Source organism: Emydura macquarii, unplaced genomic scaffold (assembly GCF_026122565.2).
Source record: "Emydura macquarii macquarii isolate MOO-44397 ecotype Brisbane River unplaced genomic scaffold, CSIRO-AGI_Emac_v2 contig_3219, whole genome shotgun sequence".
NCBI classification, from domain to species: Eukaryota; Metazoa; Chordata; order Testudines; family Chelidae; genus Emydura; species Emydura macquarii.
Genome location: NW_027133356.1, coordinates 865,889 through 888,488, shown reverse-complemented (window position 1 = coordinate 888,488; position 22,600 = coordinate 865,889). Strand labels below are relative to the sequence as shown.

At 57.6% G+C, this 22,600-nt stretch overlaps 1 protein-coding gene across 2 annotated transcripts in view; it reads right to left on the bottom strand.

Moving 5' to 3' along the window:
• SND1 (staphylococcal nuclease and tudor domain containing 1) overlaps nucleotides 1-22,600 on the bottom strand; it is a 412,723-nt gene that overhangs the window by 180,657 nt on the left and 209,466 nt on the right. For both annotated transcript variants that reach the window (XM_067531417.1, XM_067531418.1), the window contains exon 13: nucleotides 14,633-14,743. In XM_067531417.1, the coding sequence (XP_067387518.1) occupies nucleotides 14,633-14,743 (111 nt within the window). The remainder of the gene's footprint in view (nucleotides 1-14,632; nucleotides 14,744-22,600) is intronic.

The following is a 22,600-nucleotide window of genomic DNA, read 5'->3' as shown; positions in this document are numbered from 1 at the left end:
TCATTCCCCTCTATTCATCACTGGTGAGGCCACATTTGGAGTATTGTGTCCAGTTTTGGGCCCCCACTACAGGAAGGATGTGGACAAATTGGAGAGAGTCCAGCGGAGGGCAATGAAAATGATGAGGGGGCTGGAGCACAAGACTTATGAGGAGAGGCTGAGGGAACTGGGCTTGTTTAGTCTGCAGAAGAGAAGAGTGAGGGGGGATTTGATAGCAGCCTTTAACTACCTGAAAGGGGGTTCCAGGGAGGATGGGGCTAGGCTGTTCTCGGTGGTAGCAGATGACAGAACAAGGAGCAACGGTCTCGAGTTGCAGTGGGGGAGGTCTAGGTCAGATATTAGGAAAAATCTTTTCACTAGCAGGGTGGTGAAGCACTGAAAAGGGTTACCTAGGGAGGTGGTGGAATCTTCATCCTTAAAGGTTTTTAAGGCCCGGCTTGACGACACTGTGGCTGGGATGATTTAGTTGAGGTTGGTCCTGTTTTGAGCAGGGGGTTGGACTAGCTATCTCCTGAGAGCTCTTCCAACCCTCATCTTCTATGGTTCTATGATAGTCCAGAATGAGCGGTGAAGGAGCACTCGGAGGTGAAACGTGTTTGGTGTCGCACCAAGTCTGGAATCTTTTCCATCTGTGTAGGTAAGTATGGAGTGTGCTGACTGTTTACTATTTAAAAGGATATCTTACCTCATCTGAACAGGTCATCTGAGGAGGCTGGAGCCATGCCTTTAGGTGGAGAATCTCCAGATTCTGGTGGAGAATTCGGCCTGCATTCTGAGAGAGGTGGTGTGGTTTGGCTGCTAGGATTATTGGAGGACAGACTGCCATGCACAGGAGGTAAGGATCCCATATCTGTCGGGGCCATTAGAATGACGCTGGCTCACTCTACTTGTATCTTGTGAAGCACCCTGAACAGTAGGGGAGAAGGTGGAAAGGCACAGCGAGGCGAGGTACATTCCGTGCGATAAGAAAGGCGTCTCCCAGGGATTGGTGACCCAGACCCGCTCGTAAGCAAAATCCTAGGCATCTGGTATTTTCGGGTGTGGCAAAAAGATCTATGTTCGAGAATCTCCAGGGTCGAATACTGTCTGTAGGGATGTTGTGTCTAGATCCCATTCGTGTTCCTGTGAGAACTTTCTGCTGTGGTGTTCTGCTGGCCACGGAGGTATGCAGCAGAGAGACTGATGCCACGTTGGATGCACCAGTTCCACAATCTTGGGGCTTTGGCGCACAGGGATTGAAACCTTGCTCCCCCTGGCCTGCTGATATAAAACATACAGATGATGCCCATCATTGCTGTTATGTTCTTGTTCCTGATTATTGGTAGACAGTGGAGACCTGCATTGCGGACCGCACATGATTCTAGAAGGTTGATGGGCAACGTGAACTCTGCTGGGTACTGTGTGGCTCTGTAGATATGCTTCCCAACCGAGGAGGGAGGCATCTGTCATCATTACGAAGGACGGTGGAGGAAAGGAACTCCCCTGCAGACATTCTGGGGTTTTGTCCATCACTCTAATGAGTCCTTAATCTTGAGTGATACTGAGAGAGATTTGTTCAGACTGTGTCTGTGTGGCAGGTAAACTGTTCAAAGCCATCCCTGGAGGCAGCGCACATGCAGTCTGGAGTGTTTTACCAGGAACGTGGTTGCTACCATCTGACCAAGCAACTGCAGGCGCATTCTGGCAGAAATCGGTGGGCTGGTTCTCATGTGGGGAATGAGGCTGACTATCCTGACAAATCTGGGGCTTGGTAAGGCGGCTTTGGCCTCTATTGTGCTTAACGGTGCAGCAATAAATTCCAGTTGCTGTACCGGTGTCAGTACTGATTTTTGCCTGTTTATTTCAAGACTCAGTGTTGAGAAAAGGTTCATTGTCCTTCTCTTGGCTTTGAGTGCCTCATCTTGGGACGGGGCCTATATTGGGTAATCATCTAGGCATGGGAATATTAGAACCCCTTGTTTGCAGAGGGGCGCTGCCACCATTGCTAAGACTTTGGAAAAAAACTCTGGGTGCTGTGGGAAGTCCAAAGGGTAGGTAATACCCCTGTATGGACAATGGTCCGACTCCAGGACACATCTGAGGAGTCTGCTGTATGAAGGGTGTATAGAGAGGTGGAAATGTGTGTCTTGGAGGTTGAGGGCCAAGAGCCAGTCCCCCCCGTTCCACTGCTGGGATAACTGTTGATAACGTGATCATTCATTGATCGGGGGCACAGTGTTTGCCGACGCGAAGGTCTGCAATATGTCAAGTAACTTGTTGCTGCTCTCGAACTTCCTCTCACGGGATCGACAGAGTCCGCACATCTGTGAAAGAGTTCTTGAAATTGCCTAAAATCATCTGCAGCTGTGGGAGGTGGGGGCATGATTGCCTCATCTGGGGAGGATGAGGAGATGTTAGCCAGAAGTGTGACCACCTCCTCCAGTTTTCCCTCATGTTCTTCTACCTCTGGTTCGGGAGGTCTGGAAACCAAGGAGGACGGAGAGTGTCTGTGTCAGTCCCTCTGATCACTGGATGGTTGAGGAAAATGCTGCCTGTACGCCACCCACGGGTCCCAATATGGCCAGTGTGGGGGAATAGGCATATGGGGCAGCATTCATGGGTGCCCATACTAAGGACCTAGCTCAGTCCTAGTGCCCTGATATTGAGGGTGCATACAAGAGTCACGTTGCACCGCCCCTTGATATGACGGGGGGGGGGGGGGGGGGGGGGGGGGATGCACGGTGTAACTGTGTAGTCCTGGGGGGAGGGGATGCATGGTGTAACTGTGTAGTCCTCCTCCTCACTGGAGAAGGCGGGGCAGTTCTAGGTGGCAAGGCAGAGTGTGGTATCATTTGTATCTCTGGAGGAGAGCTGTGAATTGCTGGTAGTTCAAGATGGAGGAGCCGCGACTCCGGGGTTTCAGAAATGAGCGGGTCTCTCGGGTCTCTCTCTGAATCATAGAAAATGAGGTCCCTTCCAACCCTAAGGAGGTATCTGGTCCCACCCCCTGCTCAAAGCAGGACCAACCCCAACTAAACCATCCCAGCCAGGGCTGTGTCTCTTGTGATCATCATCGGTATCACATGGTGTGAGTGCACCAACGCCGTAGAAGGTCTAGGCATCGGTGCGGATCTCGTTGGTGACAACAGCGCCAAGCTCAGAGCCCAGTGGGCCGAGTAACCAACAGGTGGCACTGGGGCACCCGGAGCCCTGGGGGTGGTTGAAGTGGTCGGTATTGACTGAGAGTTTTGATCTGTCAGTATGGTGCGACGGGACCGCTTTATACCATCCTGCCCTCTTCGGGTCCATGGACCTATCACTAGTGCCGGTACTGGAATCTCCATCCTTAGAGGTTGTTACGGCCTGGCTTGACCAAGCCCTGGCTGGGATGATATAGCTGAGGTTAGTCCTGCTTTGAGCAGGGGGTTGGACTAGATACCTCCTGAGGTCCCTTCCAACCCTGGTCTTCTAGGATTCTACTCAGGTGGTCAAAGGAGCCAGGTCTCACTCCAGAAAACCTGGAGGCCACCGACCTTGCTGGGGATGCCTTTTTTTGAGGTGGCTCCTTGGTGGGTGAGCTTGGCTGCATTCCTTGTCATCCTGATGAGAAACCGAAGACTGTCTTTGCAGCATGCAGTGAGTGTGGGGCGGCAGATGAAGGTGCCGACGGAGACCACTGCGCAGGCGAGGCATCGGGGCCAAGGTCTGAGTCTGGCTGCAACAAACTTTCCAGCATAATTAACTTTCATTTCTGTTCACGGGCTTTTTGGGCCCACGTTTTCAATGGGAGGCAGTGGTACATGCCCCTCCCCCAGACAACAAATGCACCGTGTCCACCGCTCACACGGATGGCCTCGCAGCAGAAGAGAGACCTCAGATTCAGCAGAGCCAGGCATGACCTGGGCAGGGAGAACGTCCTTGTAGAGAAGAATGAAGAACCTGCACTAAGCTGAGAGGGAACGGGGAGGAAAGAACAGAAAGAAAAGTTTGGTGGGTTTGGTTTTTTTTTGTGTGTGTTTGGGAGAAGAAAATAAGTGGAGGAAGCGACTATCTACTTTGAACGGAAACGTATCATCACTAGAGGCACTAATGACGCTTGTGAAAGTCTGTGCTAAGGATTCCGTTCCAGAGCCAGGGTGGCAGAGAAGGAACTAAGCGAGGCTGGACCGCACAGCCCTATATGGACGCCGCTCATGGCGCAAGATGGGGAGAAGCACATGTACAACTGAACAGGCACTGCTACTGGAGATCTCTGATCCCAGGCACAGGGATGCTAGTGCACCTAACGTGGGGCACCTATAGAGACGCTGCTCCAGCGGAGGGCCACAAAAATGATGAGGGGGCTGGAGCACAAGACTTATGAGGAGATGCTGAAGGAACTGGGCTTGTTTAGTCTGCAGAAGAGAAGAATGAGGGGGATTTGATAGCAGCCTTTAACTACCTGAAAGGGGGTTCCAGGGAGGATGGGGCTAGGCTGTTCTCCATGGTGGCGGGTGACAGAACAAGGAGCAATGGTCTCAAGTTGCAGTGGGGGAGGTCTAGGTTGGACATTAGGAAAAAGGTTTTCCCTAGGAGGGTGGTGAAGCACTGGAATGGGTTACCTAGGGAGATGGTGGAATCTCCATCTTTAGAGATTTTTAAGCTGCTGCTTGACAAAGCCCTGGCTGGGATGATTTAGTTGGGGTTAGTCCTGCCTTGAGCGGGGGGCAGGACTAAATGACCTCCTGGGGTCCCTTCCAACTCTAATCTTCTGTGGTTCTACTCGAAGAAGAACTGGGGGTTCTAGTGGATCCCAAACTGAATAGAAGTCAACCATGTGACAGTTGAGAGAAAGGCTAACCTCAGGCTGGGGTGTATTGTAGGGGAGGCGTATGTAAGACCACGCGATAACTGACCCCACGCTACACAGAACTGGGGAGACTCAGCGGGAGGACTACATCCAGTTCCGGGAGCCGCGCTTTAGGAAGGATATGGACAAACTGGAGAGAGAGTCCAGAGGAGGGCAACAAAAGCGATGAAAGGTTCAGAAAACCTCACCTATGAGGAAAGGTTAAAAAACTGGCCTTGAGACGAGACGGCTGAGTGGGAACTTGGTAACAAAAGGTTGTTTACGGAGGACAGTGATCGATTGTTCATGTCCACAGCAAGGGTAGGAGAAGTAGTACTGAGCTTACTCTACCGAGAGAGAGATTCTGCTTACTACAAGGACGGTTAAAAGCACTGGAACAGACTACCTAGAGAGGTTGTGGAATCCCTGAGATTAAGAACAGGCTGGACAAAACTCTTCGGTATACTTAATCCTGCCTCAGAGCAGGGGGCTGGACCAGACGACCTCCCGACCTTCCAGTCCAACATTTCCATGATTCTAAGAACCACCCAACGTTGGCTTAAAAACCATGACATTAAAAAACATTAAAAATCAATCTTATAGATTCCCAGGCCAGAAGGGACCCCTGTGATCATCTAGTCCAACCTCCTCCCTAACACAGGCCATGGGAGTTCCCTGAATTAATTCCTGGCTGAACTGTACTTTCAGGACCTGTAAAGAGTGGTTAAAAGGACGGGAAATTAAAACGCGATGGCAGCTGAAGAGCTGACAACTTTTGGGGCACTATCCCAACACCAAAGTCACTCTGCCTTCCAGGTTAGCACTTTTGTGGACTGCTTGCACCAGAAACCATACAGAATATTTATAAAGTTTTCACGTAATTTGAGGCTTGTCTCACTTTTCTTGTTGTTGGAGAAGAAAGAGGGAAAAAGGTGCAAGGAATGCCCCTGGATAAGCTCACCAGAATTGAAAGGTCTCTGAGCAGAGCCGGCAGGTTAAAGGGTAGCGCACACATTTATTAAAGCCTAGAACGGCTCCTTCCCCTGACAGTTTTGTCCTTTTCCATTTGCAAATGCCAAGTTTATTTTCCAGGTGTTTCTAGCCTAGCAAAAACTTATTATGGATGCTGTCAGTCAGCCTCTGACTGCACCAGCCCCAGTGATGTCAGCAGGAAGGGAGCAGGGTTGGAGTAGCTGTTAACCACTCTGAGCAGCCCGGCAGGGGGAGCTCACAACACTTTTTAATGAAGCAAAGTGGGTTTCTTGTAATTTTCCCAATAGCGAGATGTGGTTCTACGGCGGGAGGTGTTAGAACACGGTCTCTCTATTTTACAGACGGGCAAACTGAGGCACTGCCAGCCCTCTGCTCGATGTACTCAGATACACTGCCTTTGCCTCAGCAGAGGGAGAATTAAGCAGGCATGAGGTGAACGTCGCACTGGATTACACCAATTGGAGGGCAGGCAGGGAATACAGCTATCGCCCGGGCAACGTTACGGAGGTGGAGGCAGCACTTCCAGGCATTCTTATCCACATCATCCTGGCCACACCGTTCCCAGCCCGAGGAAGCACCGAGACGGCGCTAGTGAATCTCCTTGTAACGGGAGGAGGTCGGGTTTCTCAGCTGTCGCCTGGCCACGAGGTTCTGACGGCTCAGCCACGGACTCCCAGCACGGACTGGGGGGACTCACTCTGAAATGGACCTTTTCCATGCAGAGCTCCCAGGGCACAGGGCGCGGTAGGCGCTCGGCCACCCTAACCAAGGCTCTACTGCAGGGGTCAGGGCATGATCCCCTTTCCTGTTCAACACGAGGCTGCCGAGGAAGAGGGCAAGGTGCCATGGACCTCGCTGCCGTCAGTGTATTGACGGCATCCGGCTCTCGGCCCCAGACGCAGAGGGCTCGGCCCCCTTGCTCGTCCCAGGCACTTGAATAAGACAGATCCTGGTGCTGGGCCGGGGAAGGAACTGGCGAGTCTGACAAGGACAGCTGTTGGGTGAGGAGTCACTCATCGCTTCCAGAGACCCACGGGGCACGGTGGCCAACGGGCCTGTGCCCAGCACGATTCCTCTTGGACTCGGGCTTGTGGATCCTCGGAGACTGCCGCGCTGGCCGGCTACCATGCATCCCGTCCCCGTGGGGCTACTCCCGAGCAACACGTGGACGCTGCAGAGGGGGCAGAATGCAGCAGCCTTCCCGGCCGACCGGAGACCGCACGCCATGCCAGCACTCCAGGAGCCACGCCGGGTCTCTCAGCATAGCCGCATGCAATGCGAGGACTCCTCTGACCCACGAAGCCGTATGCGGCTGAAGTCCCCGACCTCAGAGACCGCTGCCCCCAGGGCGCTGCTCTGGCTAAGTCACCTGGCTTTGCACACGCCTGTGCTCAGCTCTGGACTTCACTTCCCCAGCACTCTGGCCACTGACCCGCACAGCCTGCTGCCAATCCCATCTGCACACTCCTGCTGCTGGAGACAGTGGGGGGGGGTAAGATCTGCTAGTGGGGGGAGGGGAAGGGTTACTGCTGTGTCTGTGGATCGTCGTCTGTGCTGGAAATCAGCCGCAATCCCAGTCACTGCTGCAATGGTCCCAGTACCAAGGCTGACAAGGAACTGGTGCAAACCAGGGCTTGAGTTGATCACTGCGTGAAAGCAGGGCGCACTGCAACAAGCCCAGCTGCCGTCCCCCTGACCGGCGCGTGGGCCGTGCATGGGTCCAGTACAAACGAGGTCTCCGTTTCACCCATTGATGTCAGACGGGGATGGGTGTAAAGAGGTTTCCTGCTCTTGCCAGCAAGACGGTCGCATCTGCTTTAACGGTGTTTCATCCCCGTAGCCGCCCACCCAGACACCGAGGCCCTCGCTGGACATCTCTACACATTTGGTTACACGCGAAAGGCATCACCAGATCAGTGCCGGCACAAAGACACACGTCACCCCTGGTCTCTCCCTCTCCGGTTCTGCCTAGATTTCAGCAGCCCGCAGAGTCTCACGCTGGACTCGAAATAAAAGCTCCTGACGTTTCTAACTTCCCCGATTGGGCCTGCTGCTCCTACACAAGAGGCGAGCGTTCGTTCAGACCCGGCCGTGAGCATACTAAAATAGAAGGGAAAGATTCAGAGCCCTCTGGAGGTTTTGTGGAGCAATTAATCAGTTTGCTGAGGGGTATTGTTGTGGGAGAACAGGCCAAGCAGTTCGATTGTAGGCAGCGATTGGGAGAAATCAGAGCCACCCAGTGCATCCAGGGACAAGCGGCCCGGCAGTTCTCAGGAAAGTAGCTGACTGCTCGGGGTCTGAAAGGGAAGTGGCTAAACTTGCTAGCGGAGAGTTGCTCTAGCAAGCTGCCTGCCCCGTTCCAGCCACACCCACCCCCTCACACTTCAGGGTGGTCACGTTGTTGACAGGGCCCTGGCTCATCCTGGCTTCACATGAGTGAAATCAGGACCCAGGCTGGCGTGTCCGCACAGAGGAGGCGGCCCTCAATGTCGACGGTATCTCATGCTCTTCCAAAGCAGAGTCAATACGTCACGTGAAGAACAATGTGTGTTCACGGCCCGGGAGGCTCAGCTGGTGGCTGTCATTTCTGGGTGTTCAAATCCCACACCAGAGCACAGCCGGCTCCCAGCCGGGGGCTGAAGAGGCGGGCTGGCAGGCTTTTAGGGACACAGGTTTCAAAGGAGATGTTAAGTCACAATCCTTTCTGCCTCTGCCCCAAAAGATGTCCACATGGAAGTTCAGATGTGCCCAGTTTCTTTGGGGAGTGGGTTTTGGCCAACATTTCTTTAGGGCCAGATTCTGATCTCAGTTGCACCACTGTAAATCCAGAGTAACAGTTACTCCAGATTCACACCGGTGTAACAGAACCAGGCCCTCATTTTCAAAGTCATGGGAGAGCTACTGCTGAATGCACAGGTAACACATCCAAACCTGGTGGGGACATTGTGAAGTAAAGAATTGGAGGGGGAAGGGTACCTTTTTTATAAAGATCAGTTTAATCTAATCTGGGACCACAAACACTGATGTGCAAGGATCATGACGTGCGGTACGGAGATTGGCCGAGGTCACTCTGGGGCAGAGTTAAGGTTGTTTGCCTGCCTTAGCTGAGTGGTGCATTTCCAGGACTTAGCTTTGGGTTTCTTTTAAATTCAACCTGCTTTCTGAATTTCTGGAGTTTGTAAAACTTGTTTTGGGGACAATCACACACCCTCCATGACCTGTACGTACACTCAGCCCCAGCTCCAGTTCCTGTCGTTCACTCAGGGGAACGTCCAGTCTGGATTCTGCCTTGGTGGAAGGAAGCCTGCAGTGGTAGCCGCGGCTTGTCTTCCTCAGTCATCCAGAAACCATGGGAGGGACGTTCAGCCTGGCCCTGGCACACACACCTAGGTTCTATTCCTAGCTCGGACCCGGATTTTCTTGGGACCTTGGGCGGGTGCCTTCGCCTCTCTGTGTCCCAGCTTCCTGATCGGTAAAAGGGGAAGAAAGGACTCCTCCGAGAGGTATCGGGTAGATTTCGGTTTACCAAGATCTTGGAGACTCAATTACCTAGGAGCACTCGGATCTCCACAGCTGGGACACACTCCACAAGTGCAAAGCATTATAAACACCCTCTCCTCAGCCTGGCATTAGAGTGATCCGAAGCAAACAATTCCCTCGCGCGCGGCAGATGCTCCCTCTTGCATGGGGTGAGTCCTCCAGCTCCCAGAGCCCCTGGGCCGACTGTGCTTGGAAGGCCTCCAAAATCTCAAGCCAAAGAGGAAAGAATCTGCTTCACCCCATTTCCACGCAGTCAGAGGTAGCGCAAACACGACAGCTGTTTGTTTAGTATCAAGCAGCAACGCAGCAGAGAGCTCACAGCTTAGCTCAGCCTTTAAGTTCCTTTCAGAGCAAATGAGAGACACCAACATGGATTTCTGTGTCTTTATATGGTCAAAGGAAAAGTGCAGGGCCCAGAAAGCAAGGATTTGCTCTTCAGAGCCTCTCAAAATCCAACTTCCACAGGAGAAGAGACGTGTGATGCTTTCATCAGCCAGCCAGCTGGGGACTGACAGATCACGGTGGGGAGCCTGTGTCCCAGCGTGTAAAACTGGCGACACTTCAAGGGAAGAAGCGCCCTCTAATGCAGAGGCTGGAGCAGGGGGATGAGGAGGCGTCAGCTGAGATACACATGGGGTGGCTGTAGCAGAAACCAAACACCAATACCGTCAGCACCGCATAATGCCAGGCAGGTGGGAGCGAAGGTTCACCCTGCTGCCAAGGGATGCCTAGAACTGCCCACCGGGAATCCAGCGTTCGGTTCTGGGCCCGTTGCTGCCTGAAAGTTAACAACGAAGGGGAAGAGATTCAGAACAAAGCAGGGTGGGTGGGGGCTGGATGGGTAGGACTGACGCCAGCTATGCTACAGCGCGGATACAGGGGGGTAGAAGCACGTCACAGGACACAAGTATTTAAAAGGAGCAGACAGACACCAAGGAAGGAGAGGAATTGTTTAGTGAGGAGAAACGGGCTCTGCCTCGGAGGAGCAGAGAGAGAGCGAGAGGAAAGGGAATAGCTAATCAGAGACATCCCCGGGGGCTCTGGGAGAGTCTCCTGCAGCAAGCCCTGGCAGTTCAATCTCCTCCCCCACAAGACTAGAGGGGCCAGCACGCAAGCGCTACCACGGAGTGCCACAGCGACGAATGCTCTAGGGACGGCGCCTGCGCTGGGCTGGATGGCGTCCCTGGTTCTCCCCATCTCTGTCTAGCGTGATTCTATGGATATCGACAAGAACACCGCTGAGCCGACAGACCAAGTCCTGACTGGTGGGGCATGAAGGACAAGAGGCTTTCGAGATAAATAATCTACCAGGAAGCTCACAGGGAATGGCAGGGCCAGCTGGTTTGGTGCCAATTCCAAAACATCCCCAGGACCCCTGGAGATGCCCAGTTGCCGGGGCAGCCTCCCTGGGGGGTCGGTCTGTCGCTACCAAAGCCGGGACAATTCCCACACACAGAGCTGCCGTGGGTCAGCTGGTGAAGCTGCAGAGACAATGGGCCTGGGAGCGGGGGGGCTGGAAGACAGCAGCTCTCAGTTCCCAGGGAAACAAGAGGATGCTTGAGCCACTCGGAGGAGCACAAGTGTGAAGAGCGTCCCAGGCAGCCTTGGGAGACTGTGCTCACGGGATGAGGGGACACCAAGAAAAGGGACGGGCAGGAGGGGCCAGGAGGAGATTCTTGCAGTGGTCTCGTGGCAGAGGGAGGACTAGAACCCACGACTCCTGCCCCTCACTCCCATCTTTTAGCCCCCAAATCCGCAGATGGGGAAGCTGGGGCTCAGAGGCCCAAAGCCCCGCGGTGAGTCAGTGGCAGAGACAGATGTCCCAGCGTTCGACCGTACACCCAGCCTTCCACACCACAGTGCACGCTCTGTCCCGGCTCGGGCCAAGAACGAAGGGTTCTGGAGGAAAGATGGGGGGGAAAAGTCACCCTCTGATTAAATATCCTGATGGGAAAACTATTCGCCAACCAGAAAAGCTTCGCTGGAACTCGGGCTGAGGAAACAGTTCAAACTTAAGGCTAAAAACTTCACAGAAGGCGGGAGCCATCAGACATCCGCTCAGCTCGCTGATTACACTGCCAAGAAACCCGACTATCTGAAAGCGGAGACGTGCTCTCAAAACGTCTGAACTCTGCCACCGGAAGGATACCAGCCTCTCCCCCCCCAGTCCTCCTCAACTCTGCCCCAGAACAATGCCAGCCTCCCCCTGCCGTCCTTTGCTCCCTTCCAGCAGATCCGGCTGTGCCCGTTGTATCGTATCAGGTGCTAGGAGGATTGGCAGAAGGCTTGCACTATGGCTGTGGGCTGGAAGGACCCTGGCCATGCCCCCATTCTCCCGTCTGCCCTTCATCCTCTTTTCATTGCGAGGGCTTTCTGAAGCCGGCGCGTGTCTCGGAGCACTGGGCTGATAATTGGTTTCACATGCACACGTCTGATGCTGACTGAGAAGCTGCTTCACCTCTGTGCTTTTCCAGCGCATCAGTGCTGTCGTTTTGTGGTGCGGACCGGCAGGCTCGCGCCTCACTCTGCCTCTAATGACACTTGTGTAATTGACGGCCAGCAGCTCTTAATGACCAGGGAGCCATGGCTGTTCATGTGCCATGCGCCTAGGCGGGCATCGGGGGCGGCTCTCTGGGTGGGCTGCGGTTGGCCAGAAAGGCAGCCTGAGCTCACCAAGCCACGGTCCACTTTGTCTGTGCTGGGATGCAGGGGCTGTGATCAGTCGTACGCTGAATCCACCTGCCCTGGCAGTGCGGAGGAGCTGGCTACGCTACACCGCCCTGGCAGTGGGTGTCAATGGGACGTGTCTACGTCACCCGAGCTGGCCCATGCACGAGTGGGCGCCCGTTTGTTAGCCTGGAGCGGCTGTGGCGTCGAGTCAGCTGCAGCTCTCACGGTCACGCAGGGGATCAATCCGTTGGTCACGGATGGATCCAGTTGTGCCGAGCTGCCAGGTTCTCCCCGGGTCGCCAGCAACGCCAGACATTGCTGGGGGAGGCTGCGGTTTGGGTCAATTGAGTCTTCACGCTGGATTTCCTGCTGTTCTAACGCTGCCTTTGCCATGCCCCGACGTTCCTGTGTGGGATTTGCAGACACCCTCCAGCCTAGCCAGCTGGGCACTGCCGGAGGTTCATAACGGGCTTGGATCGCATGCCACGTGCGGGGAGCCGCAACACTGCGAAGCCAAGCAGGGTCCGCCCGTCCCACTCTGCTCCCCAGCACCCCCCTTCGCTGCTGCTTTCAAAGCTTGGCTGGGCGCATGGATCCAGGACAGACTCTATATCGGCTGCAGGGAGGAGGCTACGTGGACCATCTCGCAGCTCTGCAGACCTCCAGGGAGCCTTTCCAAGGCCCGGACCCACGCCCGCCGCACCCAAGAGTCATTGGCATCTTCCTGACCATCTTCATTTGCCACTCCTACCTTCCCCTTCTGCTCTTCACACACACATCCTATCAACCGTCCCAGCAACTCGCCCACGGCTCCTCGGATCCAGCGGAAGGACAAGACCCTAAGCCTGGCATCATCTCCAGAAGCGGCTTTACCATGGCCCTGCTTAGCTTCACAGCACAGTGGTCGACGGATGCACATGCCCCCGGGGTGGGCCGCACGGCAACGCAGCACAGGAGCCGAGCGCGGAAAGAGACGATGCCCCCCACGTTCCACCACGATGGCAGGTGCCCACCAGTGTTTGGCCAGGACACCCGGCTGAGACTTCACACACCCCCTGCCAGTTCTCTACTCTGATACTGAGGGGACAGGATGGACACCCCCGTGCATCACCACCACGAGGTACAAGGGGGGGAACCCCCCAGGAGGAGAGGGACGTGCCCACAATTTGATTCCAGGGGGACGTTTCCAGCTGCTGGCTGATCGGGTTTAACTGGCCCCCAGGCTTCACGACTGAGGCACCAAGGTTGCATGACTGGGCCAGCTCTACGAAAGCAGGCGCTCAGTTTCCCCATTAGGTAGGCGTTACCCCCAGTTACAGGCTGGCAACGTTTGTCAAGTGCTCCAGGATCCTGGGATGAAGCAGCAATACAAACCGAGAGGCTCACTGAGCTGCCTGTGTGCGGGTGGGGCAGCCTCTGTCGGAGCCGGAAGGGGAGCTGCGTAACTGCCGCCCACAGAAGAGGACACGCCAGTCACAGGGAATGCTTGCCTCCATTTCTCTCACCAAGATAACCCCAACGTAATTACACGAGCGCAGAAGGTGTCTAAAGTCTTTTGAATCCGCTCAGACGTCATATTCTTTAAATGCAATTACTGCTCCTGCAGACAGGCTGGGGCAGGAAGCCTTCAAGGGCCGCAGGGAATGAAGCCCAACCCTTTCAACTCCCCGCTCTCTGACCACATTTTCGAGCTTGATGCATGCAATGGGCCGGAAGATTCAAACCATCTCCCAGGCATTTTTAAATGTTATCTCCTTTAATCTGCCTGTTGGGAGCTCCAGAATTAACATAGAGACTCCAAATGCAACACGCTGCATGCACCGACTCTCAGCACGCCTGGCGCGCTGCCAGCGCTCCTGAGCCCTTTGAACACTAGACAGTCACTCTGCAACGCACAGCACTCGCAGCCTTAGAGACGCAGCTGAACAAGGGAGAGGCGAGGGGGGATTGCAGATGAATGGGGCACAAGCAACACCCCCGGCCTGGGCGAGTTACACAGCTGGGGGTGGGGGCAGAGTTCGGAAAAGCAAGAGTAACGGAGTACCCAACGGAGGCGACCGGGGAGGGGCTGCAGGGCATGGCACAGGAGAACAATTCACAGCCTGGCCAGCAATCCAGGGGAGGCGACAGGGACTGAGGCTGGGGAGCAGAGACAGGAAGCCCCTCCCGCCCTTTGCCGAAGGAAGGAGGAGGATGGAGAGCTACGAAGCTGGACGGGAGGAGCGGTCTCTCTTCTGGAGTGAAGAGTTTACAGTGGACGTGGCTGGACTGAAACGGGCTCTTTGAGCCCAAGAAGCCTGCCCCATCCCCATCCTTTGACCCTTCCCACCCCTGCAAGCTCAGGACTGGGGATGGCCAGGGCAGCAGTCAGCACGACAGGACGGATTTGCCCAGGCTCGGTCTATGCCCAAGCAGCTCGGCACACAGCCCGAGACAGGTTACTGCTCCCCCCGCCCCAGGAAGCGGCCAAAGGAAGGGCCCTGCGCAGAGGAAACACCTTGTCCTTACAGCACCTGTCCTGCGCCCAGCCCACCGCCCGGCGTGCTCTCCTGCAGGCCGTGCCCATCCTGGCCCTGCACAGTGACCCCCTTCCCCCACGGCGACCCGGACGCACCCACTCACCGAGCCTCTGCAGCCAGCAGCTCGTCGTAGTGCGAGGATCTCTGGTCGTCGTCCTGCCGGTAACGGATGACCGTGGCCAGGCCCTTGCTCACGAGGGCCTCCGCGATGTTTCTGCAACGCACAGACAGCGGGGAGTCAGCGCTGGGGGACGCGACTCACCCCGAGACGATACGCGCACTCCAGGGAAGGGAGATCGGTGATGGCAACCCCCCCCCCACGTGTACTGGGCACAGCAACACCCTCCACGTAACACGTAACGTCATACACTGGTGCAGCCACAGCTCAGCCGCGAGCGAGGCACGACCCCAAAGCGGGTCACAGAAGGTGCTGGCCAGTGGCACCCACCAGCGGAGAGCTGCAGGGTCCCTCGGTCCCTCAGACCCAGCAGGAGAAGGAAAGAGCAGCTGCTTCCCACTAGAACCCACCGCTTGCCCAGAGCCCCACTGGAGGGCCGCTCCCTCACCCCCACCCCAGGACAGGGGGCCTCCGAGGAGCTGCACGTCGGGGCCTGGAGCTGGGTGGGAGGGGGGCAAAGCAAGTCGCTAACGGAGGCGCTCTTGGGGAGACCATTTGGGGGGGGCTAAGGGGGCACCGAGCGGGTTCACATTTCACCCAGGTGAGCTGCAATGAGAACCAGGTACAGCACCCAACCTGCCCACGGCAGCCAGCCTGACAACGAAGGCTGCCACCCTGCTAGCGCACCAAGAACCCTGCGCGTCCATCTCAGCTGCGAGGGAAAGGGCAGCGCGGGGAGTGGATGTGGTTTGAAGCCGGCGTGCCAATCAGGGGCCCGGCCCGGTAAATTGGCTGCCGGTAGATTATGCTGCTTTAAACAAATTCATGAATTCCGCCTGGCCAAGTAATTCTCCTCCAATTACACAGGCAGGGCAGGGACCGATAATGCACAACTTAACAAAACCAGGACTCATCCGGTTCCTCTTCCAGCCAGCACCTCCCAGATCTGGGCCCCAGGGAGGGGGAGAGGCAGGGCAGGTGCTGAAAGCTGAGAAGAGGTCCCACCGCGCAGAGAGGGGGGAAAGGGGAGGATTGGGAAGTGAGGAAAGCAGCAGCAGCAGCAGGAAGCTGCTGCAGAGGTAGCACTGAAATGCCAGGCAGCCAGGAATAAGCACCTCAATGCCTATTTCAGGCCTGCACAGGAGCTCAGCCAGGGGAAGAGAACAGAAGGTGTCTGATACCATCAACCCACACAGCCTCGCCTTCCTGGCCAAGCAGGTGCTGCAGCGAGCCACCTCCACGCACCACCTTCCCTCCACTCACGCGGCTGACAATGCACCCTTAGCCAGCATGGGTACCCCCCCTCCCACAGCCCCTGAAGGACTCCAGGGTGACTGAGCCCCTTTTAAGGAGATAGCGGGACAGGCAAGTAGTTAAATGATCTGCCCAGCCCATGCATCCTGCTCTACAAGGCAACCTGCATCCCCGGAGATCTCCCAACCCTCCCGACCACTCTCTCGGCTGGGCTCCCAGCCCATCATGCCACGGGCCGGGGGCAGCCTGCGGCACAAGGCATTGGGCAAGCCCCGCTCAGACCTTGGAGGCAGCAAAGAAGCCATCTCCTCTGTCAAAGCATTCCCAGCTAGACTCCACCAGGCCACAGCTCCCCGCTAGCCTCCAGCCGCCTTCTGGTATCTTGGGGCCCTCGGAGCCACGCGTGGGATGCAGAAGATGCTGCCTTCCCTCTCTGGAGTCAGCACGTTCACACCGCAGTGAAGCTGAGGAGGGAGAACAGGGCTCTGCCCAGCATGCTGAGCCCCTGGGCCGCAGGAGAGCTCAGAGCACCCGGGAGCCCTGCTGACCTGCCAGCAACGCTTCCTCCAACGGCACAAGCTCAGCGCAGCCAGCCTGCCCCAGGCCGACTTCCCGCTGCCCCGTGAACACACAACAGCCTGGAGCGGAGGGCACCAGCGGCCCTGACGGATGCATAGGCCTGGCCACGGCAAGGGTCATGCACCCACACGTCTACGGCATTCGGCGTAGCTGGCCAGGCCGCCTGCCGGGCTCTCAGGCACAGCAGGGGCCAGAACGGGGGGGGAGATGGTTGCTGTTGTCTTTCATGCCACACCCAGGAGCTGCGACGGGCACCAGCACCTCCAGCTCCCCTCCCTGGGGGTTCATCCGTCAGCTTCTGTCCAAGGCCGCGAGGGAAGCAGCCGTTACCGCACAGGGGTCTCCCAGCTCCACCTCGCCTTCCTGACAGACCCACAGCTGCCAAATCCTGGCTTCCCCAGGGCCCGGCTGAGAGCTGCACCCAGCCAGAGCAGCAGCTGAAGCTGAATGAGGGGGAAAACCTCCTTGCCCTTAACTGACCCTTTCCCTGTAGCGCGTCAAGGCAATCTGCAGCGTGGGAGCAGGTCCCAACTCCCCACCGCCAGGGCCACCAAACGCCCCCTTCCCACCGGCCCCTTGCAGGGCTGCACTGTCAGCTGGACTACGGGGCTCAGCAAATTGCGCCATGATCCTCCGCCGAGGGGCCTGAAGGCGAACGCTCGGCGCACCGGCCACGGCTGTGCGAAGGGCAGGCTGCCAGGGCGTGGGGGGAGCTGGGAGCAGAGCTGGGCTGGCTGCCCAACGGCTGTATTGTGCTAGGATGAGCAGCTCGTGTCTATGGGGCTGGTAGTGCAGTGCCTGAGCGCCTGGACGGCAGCCAGGGAGGGCTGGGTTCACTCCCCAGGTAACGGATTTTCTCGTTTTCAGCAGAAAGCTCCCAGAAGCTTGCTCCTGAACGGTGTCTGCAGATCATTATACAGCGCGAGGGGGGAAGGGACTGCTGAGTCTCCATTCTGCGCTCCGAGCCGGCAGCCAGCAGCCGCTGCTCGAATGCGGCTTGCTGAAGTTTGACACGTTTCCCATCTCGAAAGCAACGTCTGCAGCTTATCGGCTCGGTGCGGTTCGTATTGTGTGTTTGTGCTGATGCTGGCGGCAGGGCGGGCACCAGAACAGCTGGCGCACAGGGGAGCGAGAAGAGGAGGGCGTGGCGCTAGCCTAGATGTGCTTCAGTATTAAAGAGACGGCCGGCAGAGGAGCGGGCAGCTCAGCCGCGGCTGGCGTTGGCACCCGACCTCCAGCCCGGCCCCTCAGCCAGCATCCAAAAATTAATCATGACCTTGGCAACGGCACCCGGCTCCCAGCTCTGAAGCAGGTTCACGGGAGGCAGGCAGGCAGGCAGCCGCAGCCCCCAGGGAGCGGGAGGCACGGGACGGACTTGGCTCAGGAAAGGTGGAGGAGGGGGAGCGGAGCCAGAATGTGTCTCCAGGCCCGTGTGCGCGCGCGGGGAATCAAAGCGCCTGTCATGGGAAGAGGCTTCACCCCACCCAGGTCCTGGCACTCTGCACCCCGCTCGCGGGAGGGGCTGGGGGGAGGGAGCCAGCTCAGCCGGCAGGTTTCCAAGAACACGGAAAAGACAGAGATGATGTATTGCAGAGCCAAGAACCGGGGCCAGGCTTCCTGAGAGAGGTTCCCCACTGCAACATCTGTTTGGGCCGGACTTTGCAGGAATCCAGCGCTGCAGGACACGAGTGCAAAGCCAAGTAGCTGGGGGTCAGGGGACAGCAGGTCAGGCTGTCCTGCGAGGGCAGGGGCTGGAGGAAAATGGGAGCCAGCGCCTAACTCGGCCAGCACGTGATCTCGGACCCACGCTGACTGTCAGCAAGGCAGTGCCGCTGGGCAGATGGCCAGTGAACTCTTGGCGGGGCTCAGCTCCTAGCGGACAGCTGTCCCCCGGTTACCAGCCTGGAGAGGGGGCATGCAGCCTGAGCTGGGCTGGGCTGACGCACTGGCTGAGGGGGCAGGAGCCTGCACCTCAGCTGCTCGGACAGGGCCTGTTCTGGGGAGCAAGGGAGAAATTTGGTCCCTGGGGCTTGTAAACCTGGCCCCGTTCCCCAGCGCTGCAGCCACAGCCAGGCGTACAGCCTGCCCCGGGCTGCCCAGCCGGGGGGCGTGGGGAGGAGCAGCAGCAGCACGCTGGCTCCACAGCCACTTTCCTCCTACGGGAGAGAGGCCAGAGGCCGTCCCAGATGGACACTTCTATGCAGATGGCTCATCTTCAGTGACAAGCACAGGCCGACTCGGCCAGCGAGGCCGAGGCAAACAGGAGGCCCAGAGCGAGACGTGCATGGCAGCTATGGAGCACGGCCCTCGTGGGCTCCCCTCTGCCGTGCGCTGGGCCAGCCCAACCCCCTGCTCCGTCCTGCCCCACTCAGAGCCTTGTTAATCCAGCCGGCTCTGGAGGAGACTGGCACAGAGCAAAGGGGCAGAGCTGATCTGCGACTCCACCTCCCCTGCACACGTGGGAAGCGCCCACCAGCCTGCAGCCATCCCAGAGGGCATTTGCCATCCTCCACGCGCCGATTTTACACTGCTCCAGCCCTTCCCCTCCCCAAGCTTCCGGGAAGAGCTCGAGTTATCTGTGCCAACCACACAGGCGCCAGTGCTGAAATGCAGCCACCTCCGGGGTGGACGGCAGCACTCCAGGCGAGGGGGATTCTGGCCAGAAACGCCCGGAGGAAAAAAAAAAATCTCAATTCTGCTAGCGCCGTTTTAGAATCACCGGCTGGGATCCGGGTCTGTGGCACGGCTGCAGTCCCCCAGCACTGGGAAGGCGGGCAAAGAGGGCATTGGCGCCGACCGCAGCTCCATGCCACTCACCCTCCTGTCACGTGCCAGGCAGAGCAGAGACATCGCTCAGCCGCCGCCAGAAGCTGGAGTGGATAACCAAGGCGATGCAGCGTGCCACAGACTAACCTGGGGACCAGCAGCCAGGCATAGCTACGGCCACCCACCACCAGCACTGGGCGCCGGAGGAGATGCCCCAGATACGTTCCAGTGACAAGTGCCGGACGCAGGACAGCCAAAGTCCAGCTTCTCCCGCTCTCCCTCCCTCCCATTTCAGCAAGGGCCCTGCAGCCTCTTACAGCTTCCAGCCCCCGGCCATCGGCGCTGCAGAGACGGCCGCTTGGGGCGGGCAGATGGGGCAGAAGAGGGTAGCTGTTGAGCCCCGCGCTCGCCACCCCCCTTCACTCTCCCAGAAAAGCCCCTGCCCACGTACAGGCCTGGTCTCCAGCACTATTCCCAGCTGTGGCGCTGACTTGCCCAGGCTCCCGCACAGCAGCCTTCAGGCCTCAGCTTCCACCTCTAGAAAATGGGGCTAATACCGACCAGCCTGTAGGGGAAAGCACTTTCCGAGCCCGAGGGACACGGCCGAGCGCCCTGCCGCTCCCGCGCGTACCCTGCAGAGCGCTGCGAGGACGGCACCAGCAGACGCACCCACGTTTGGCCCAAGGTGCCCAGCACGCAGCAAGACAACTCAGCTCTCGGGAACCTGCACAGCAGGGAGTCGTATCCAGGGCCAGCGCGTCCAGCCACTGACTGGGCCAGCGGGGGGATGGGGAGCCGCAGCCTCTCCTTGGACAGTCCTGCTCCTACGGTACCCAGGGAGCACCCCGACCAGCCCCGGTTACTGATCAGCTCGCAGCAAAGCGCGGGTGCAAGCGGACAGCTCAGCCTGCTGGAACGCAGGGGCCAGCCCCACCACGCCTGGCACCGGCCCCTCCACGGGAACTGCGCCAGCTCCCGTGAGCTCTGCTCTGTGAGCGGCTGTGGAGAAGCCAGCGCTAAAGATCCCGGCAAGGACCTACTGGTTGTGGTGCTCGCTGGGCCCAACGAGAGGCCTGGCCCGGGGCAGCAGCCATCACTCACCACGCACCATCTCCTACTCAGACCTTAGGAGGGGCCAGCTACGCAAGTCTGCAAGCAGCACGTAAATCCCTGTCAGTCAGGAGCATTCACCTCACCCGCCTGCATTCCCCTGCTCGGTGGCTGACACAGGACGCTGCCTGCTCCAACGCACACAGGGGGGGACCCACGTAGCCAGCTCAGGGTGTTAAAAAAAAATCAGTAAAACTATGTGGAAAATCCAGGTCAGCTCTCAGCTCCCCCCCACTGCTTCCTGCACAGCCCATTTTCCACTGCCCCCAGCGTTTCTGAAGCACTGTCATCTTGTTGCACCTCTAGCTGATGGCTTCATTTATTCAGCAATAACACAGTTACGGCTTTTGTAAGGCGGGCGAAAGAGCCGGGGTTTTCTCCCGTTGAGCTGCCTGCCTCGGAGAGCAGCGCGGCCTCTCCCAGGAATGGGCTGCAGCAGGGCAGCCGACCCTCGGGCGGGAGAGGCAGTGCCAGCCTCAGCCCCGCGGACCGGAAGACCCCAGCTGGCACAGCGCAGGGCTTCTTAGCTCTCCTTCCCATGGGCAAGTACCCAGGCAGTGGGACCAGCTCACCGCTCACACCAGCGAAGGTCCCATTGAGCCTAGCAATGGGAGCCCTTCCACACCTGCTCACCAAACCCTGGCGGGAGGAGATCAGCTCCCCTGGATCTCAGCCCTCCATTTCTCTCTGCCAAGATACCCACGGGGGGACCAGCTGGAGCCACCTGCACTGATGCATTCGGGACGTGGGCACCTGTCCTCTAGGAAACTGATTTAGGGCAGCCAACGCCCTAACTTCCTGCCATGACTGACCTGGCCCGGGCTTGAACCAGTGACCGGATCTGAACCGTGCTTCCCATCATAGCATCACAGCCCCAGAGGGTTAGAAGGGACTGCAAGAGTCGCCTTGCTAATCCCCTGCCAAGACGCAGGATTTCTTGCGTCTATACTGTGCAAGGCAGGTGGCTACCCAGCCTCCGTCCGAAAACCTCCAGTGACGCAGCTTCCATCACCTCCCGAGGCCGTCCGCTTCATTGTCCGACTGTTCTTACAGACAGGACTTGTTCCGGAGATTCAATCTAAACCTGCCATGCTGCAGTGTGAACCCATCGCCCCTCGTCCTGCCCTCTGTGGCAAGAGAGAACAACTTCTCTTTTTAAATGGCAGCTGTTCAAACATTTGAAGACTCCTATCACATCCCTTGTCAATCTCCTCTTTCCCAAACTAAACGTTCCCAGTCCCTGCAGCCTTTGCTCAGATGGCTGGCATTCCATCCCTTGGAGCGCTTGCCTCGGGCTCCTTTCCAGTCTCTCTATGTCCTTTCTATGCGGTGTGAGCAAAATGGGACACAGTACTCCAGCTGAGGAGTAGCCAGGGCTGAGTAGAGCCGTGCTATCACCTGCCGTGACCTGCATGCCATGCCTCTGTCCTACCACCTCACATTGCATTGGCTTTTTTTTTTTTTTTTGGACAACAGCACGGCATTGGTGTTGAGGGTGTGATCCACCACGGCTCCCAGATCCTTCTCAGGGGTGCTGCTGTCTAACCAGGTATTGCCCACTCTGCATTTGGATTTCCTTCCCTGAGCATGGCACCTTACGTCTGGCTTTGCTGGATTTCATTTTGTCGTCTATAGCCCAGTTCTCCAATGCAGCCAGATCCCGTTGAATTTTAGCTCTGTCCTCCGAAGTGTGGGCAGCCCTCCCCCAGCTGTGTCACATCTGGAAATTGGATCAGTCTGCTCTCTGGTCCCACATCCAGGCCATTCATAAAGATGTTAAACATCACTGGACCCAGAACAGATCCCCGGGGAACCCCCACCTGAGACCTCCCTCCAGCCGACATCGTCCCACGGACAGCGGCGCGTTGCTTGTGGCTGCGTAACCAATCATGCATCCACTCACGGGTAGTTCTACCGAGCCCAGCTCTCTGCAGCTTCCTTACCAGAATGCCATGTGGGGCTGCGTCAAGAGTCCTGCTGCAGCCCTGCCCCTCTGCCCAAACCACAGGACGCTTCATCGGGGCTTTCCTCTCCCTGCAGGGCTTTGCTAGAAGGGGGAGGACCCTGGGCTGGCCACAGCTCGCCTTCACTGGGACAAAGCATCTGTGTGCAACAGTTACTGCCCCGTCTCCTTCCAGGCACTGTGCGCACAGGGAGGACTGGACCCAGCTCCTCACCCTCCACAGCTCCAGGTGGGCTATTAGTGGCACTGCCCCTACCCGCTCGCCAGCCCGCACCCAGCTC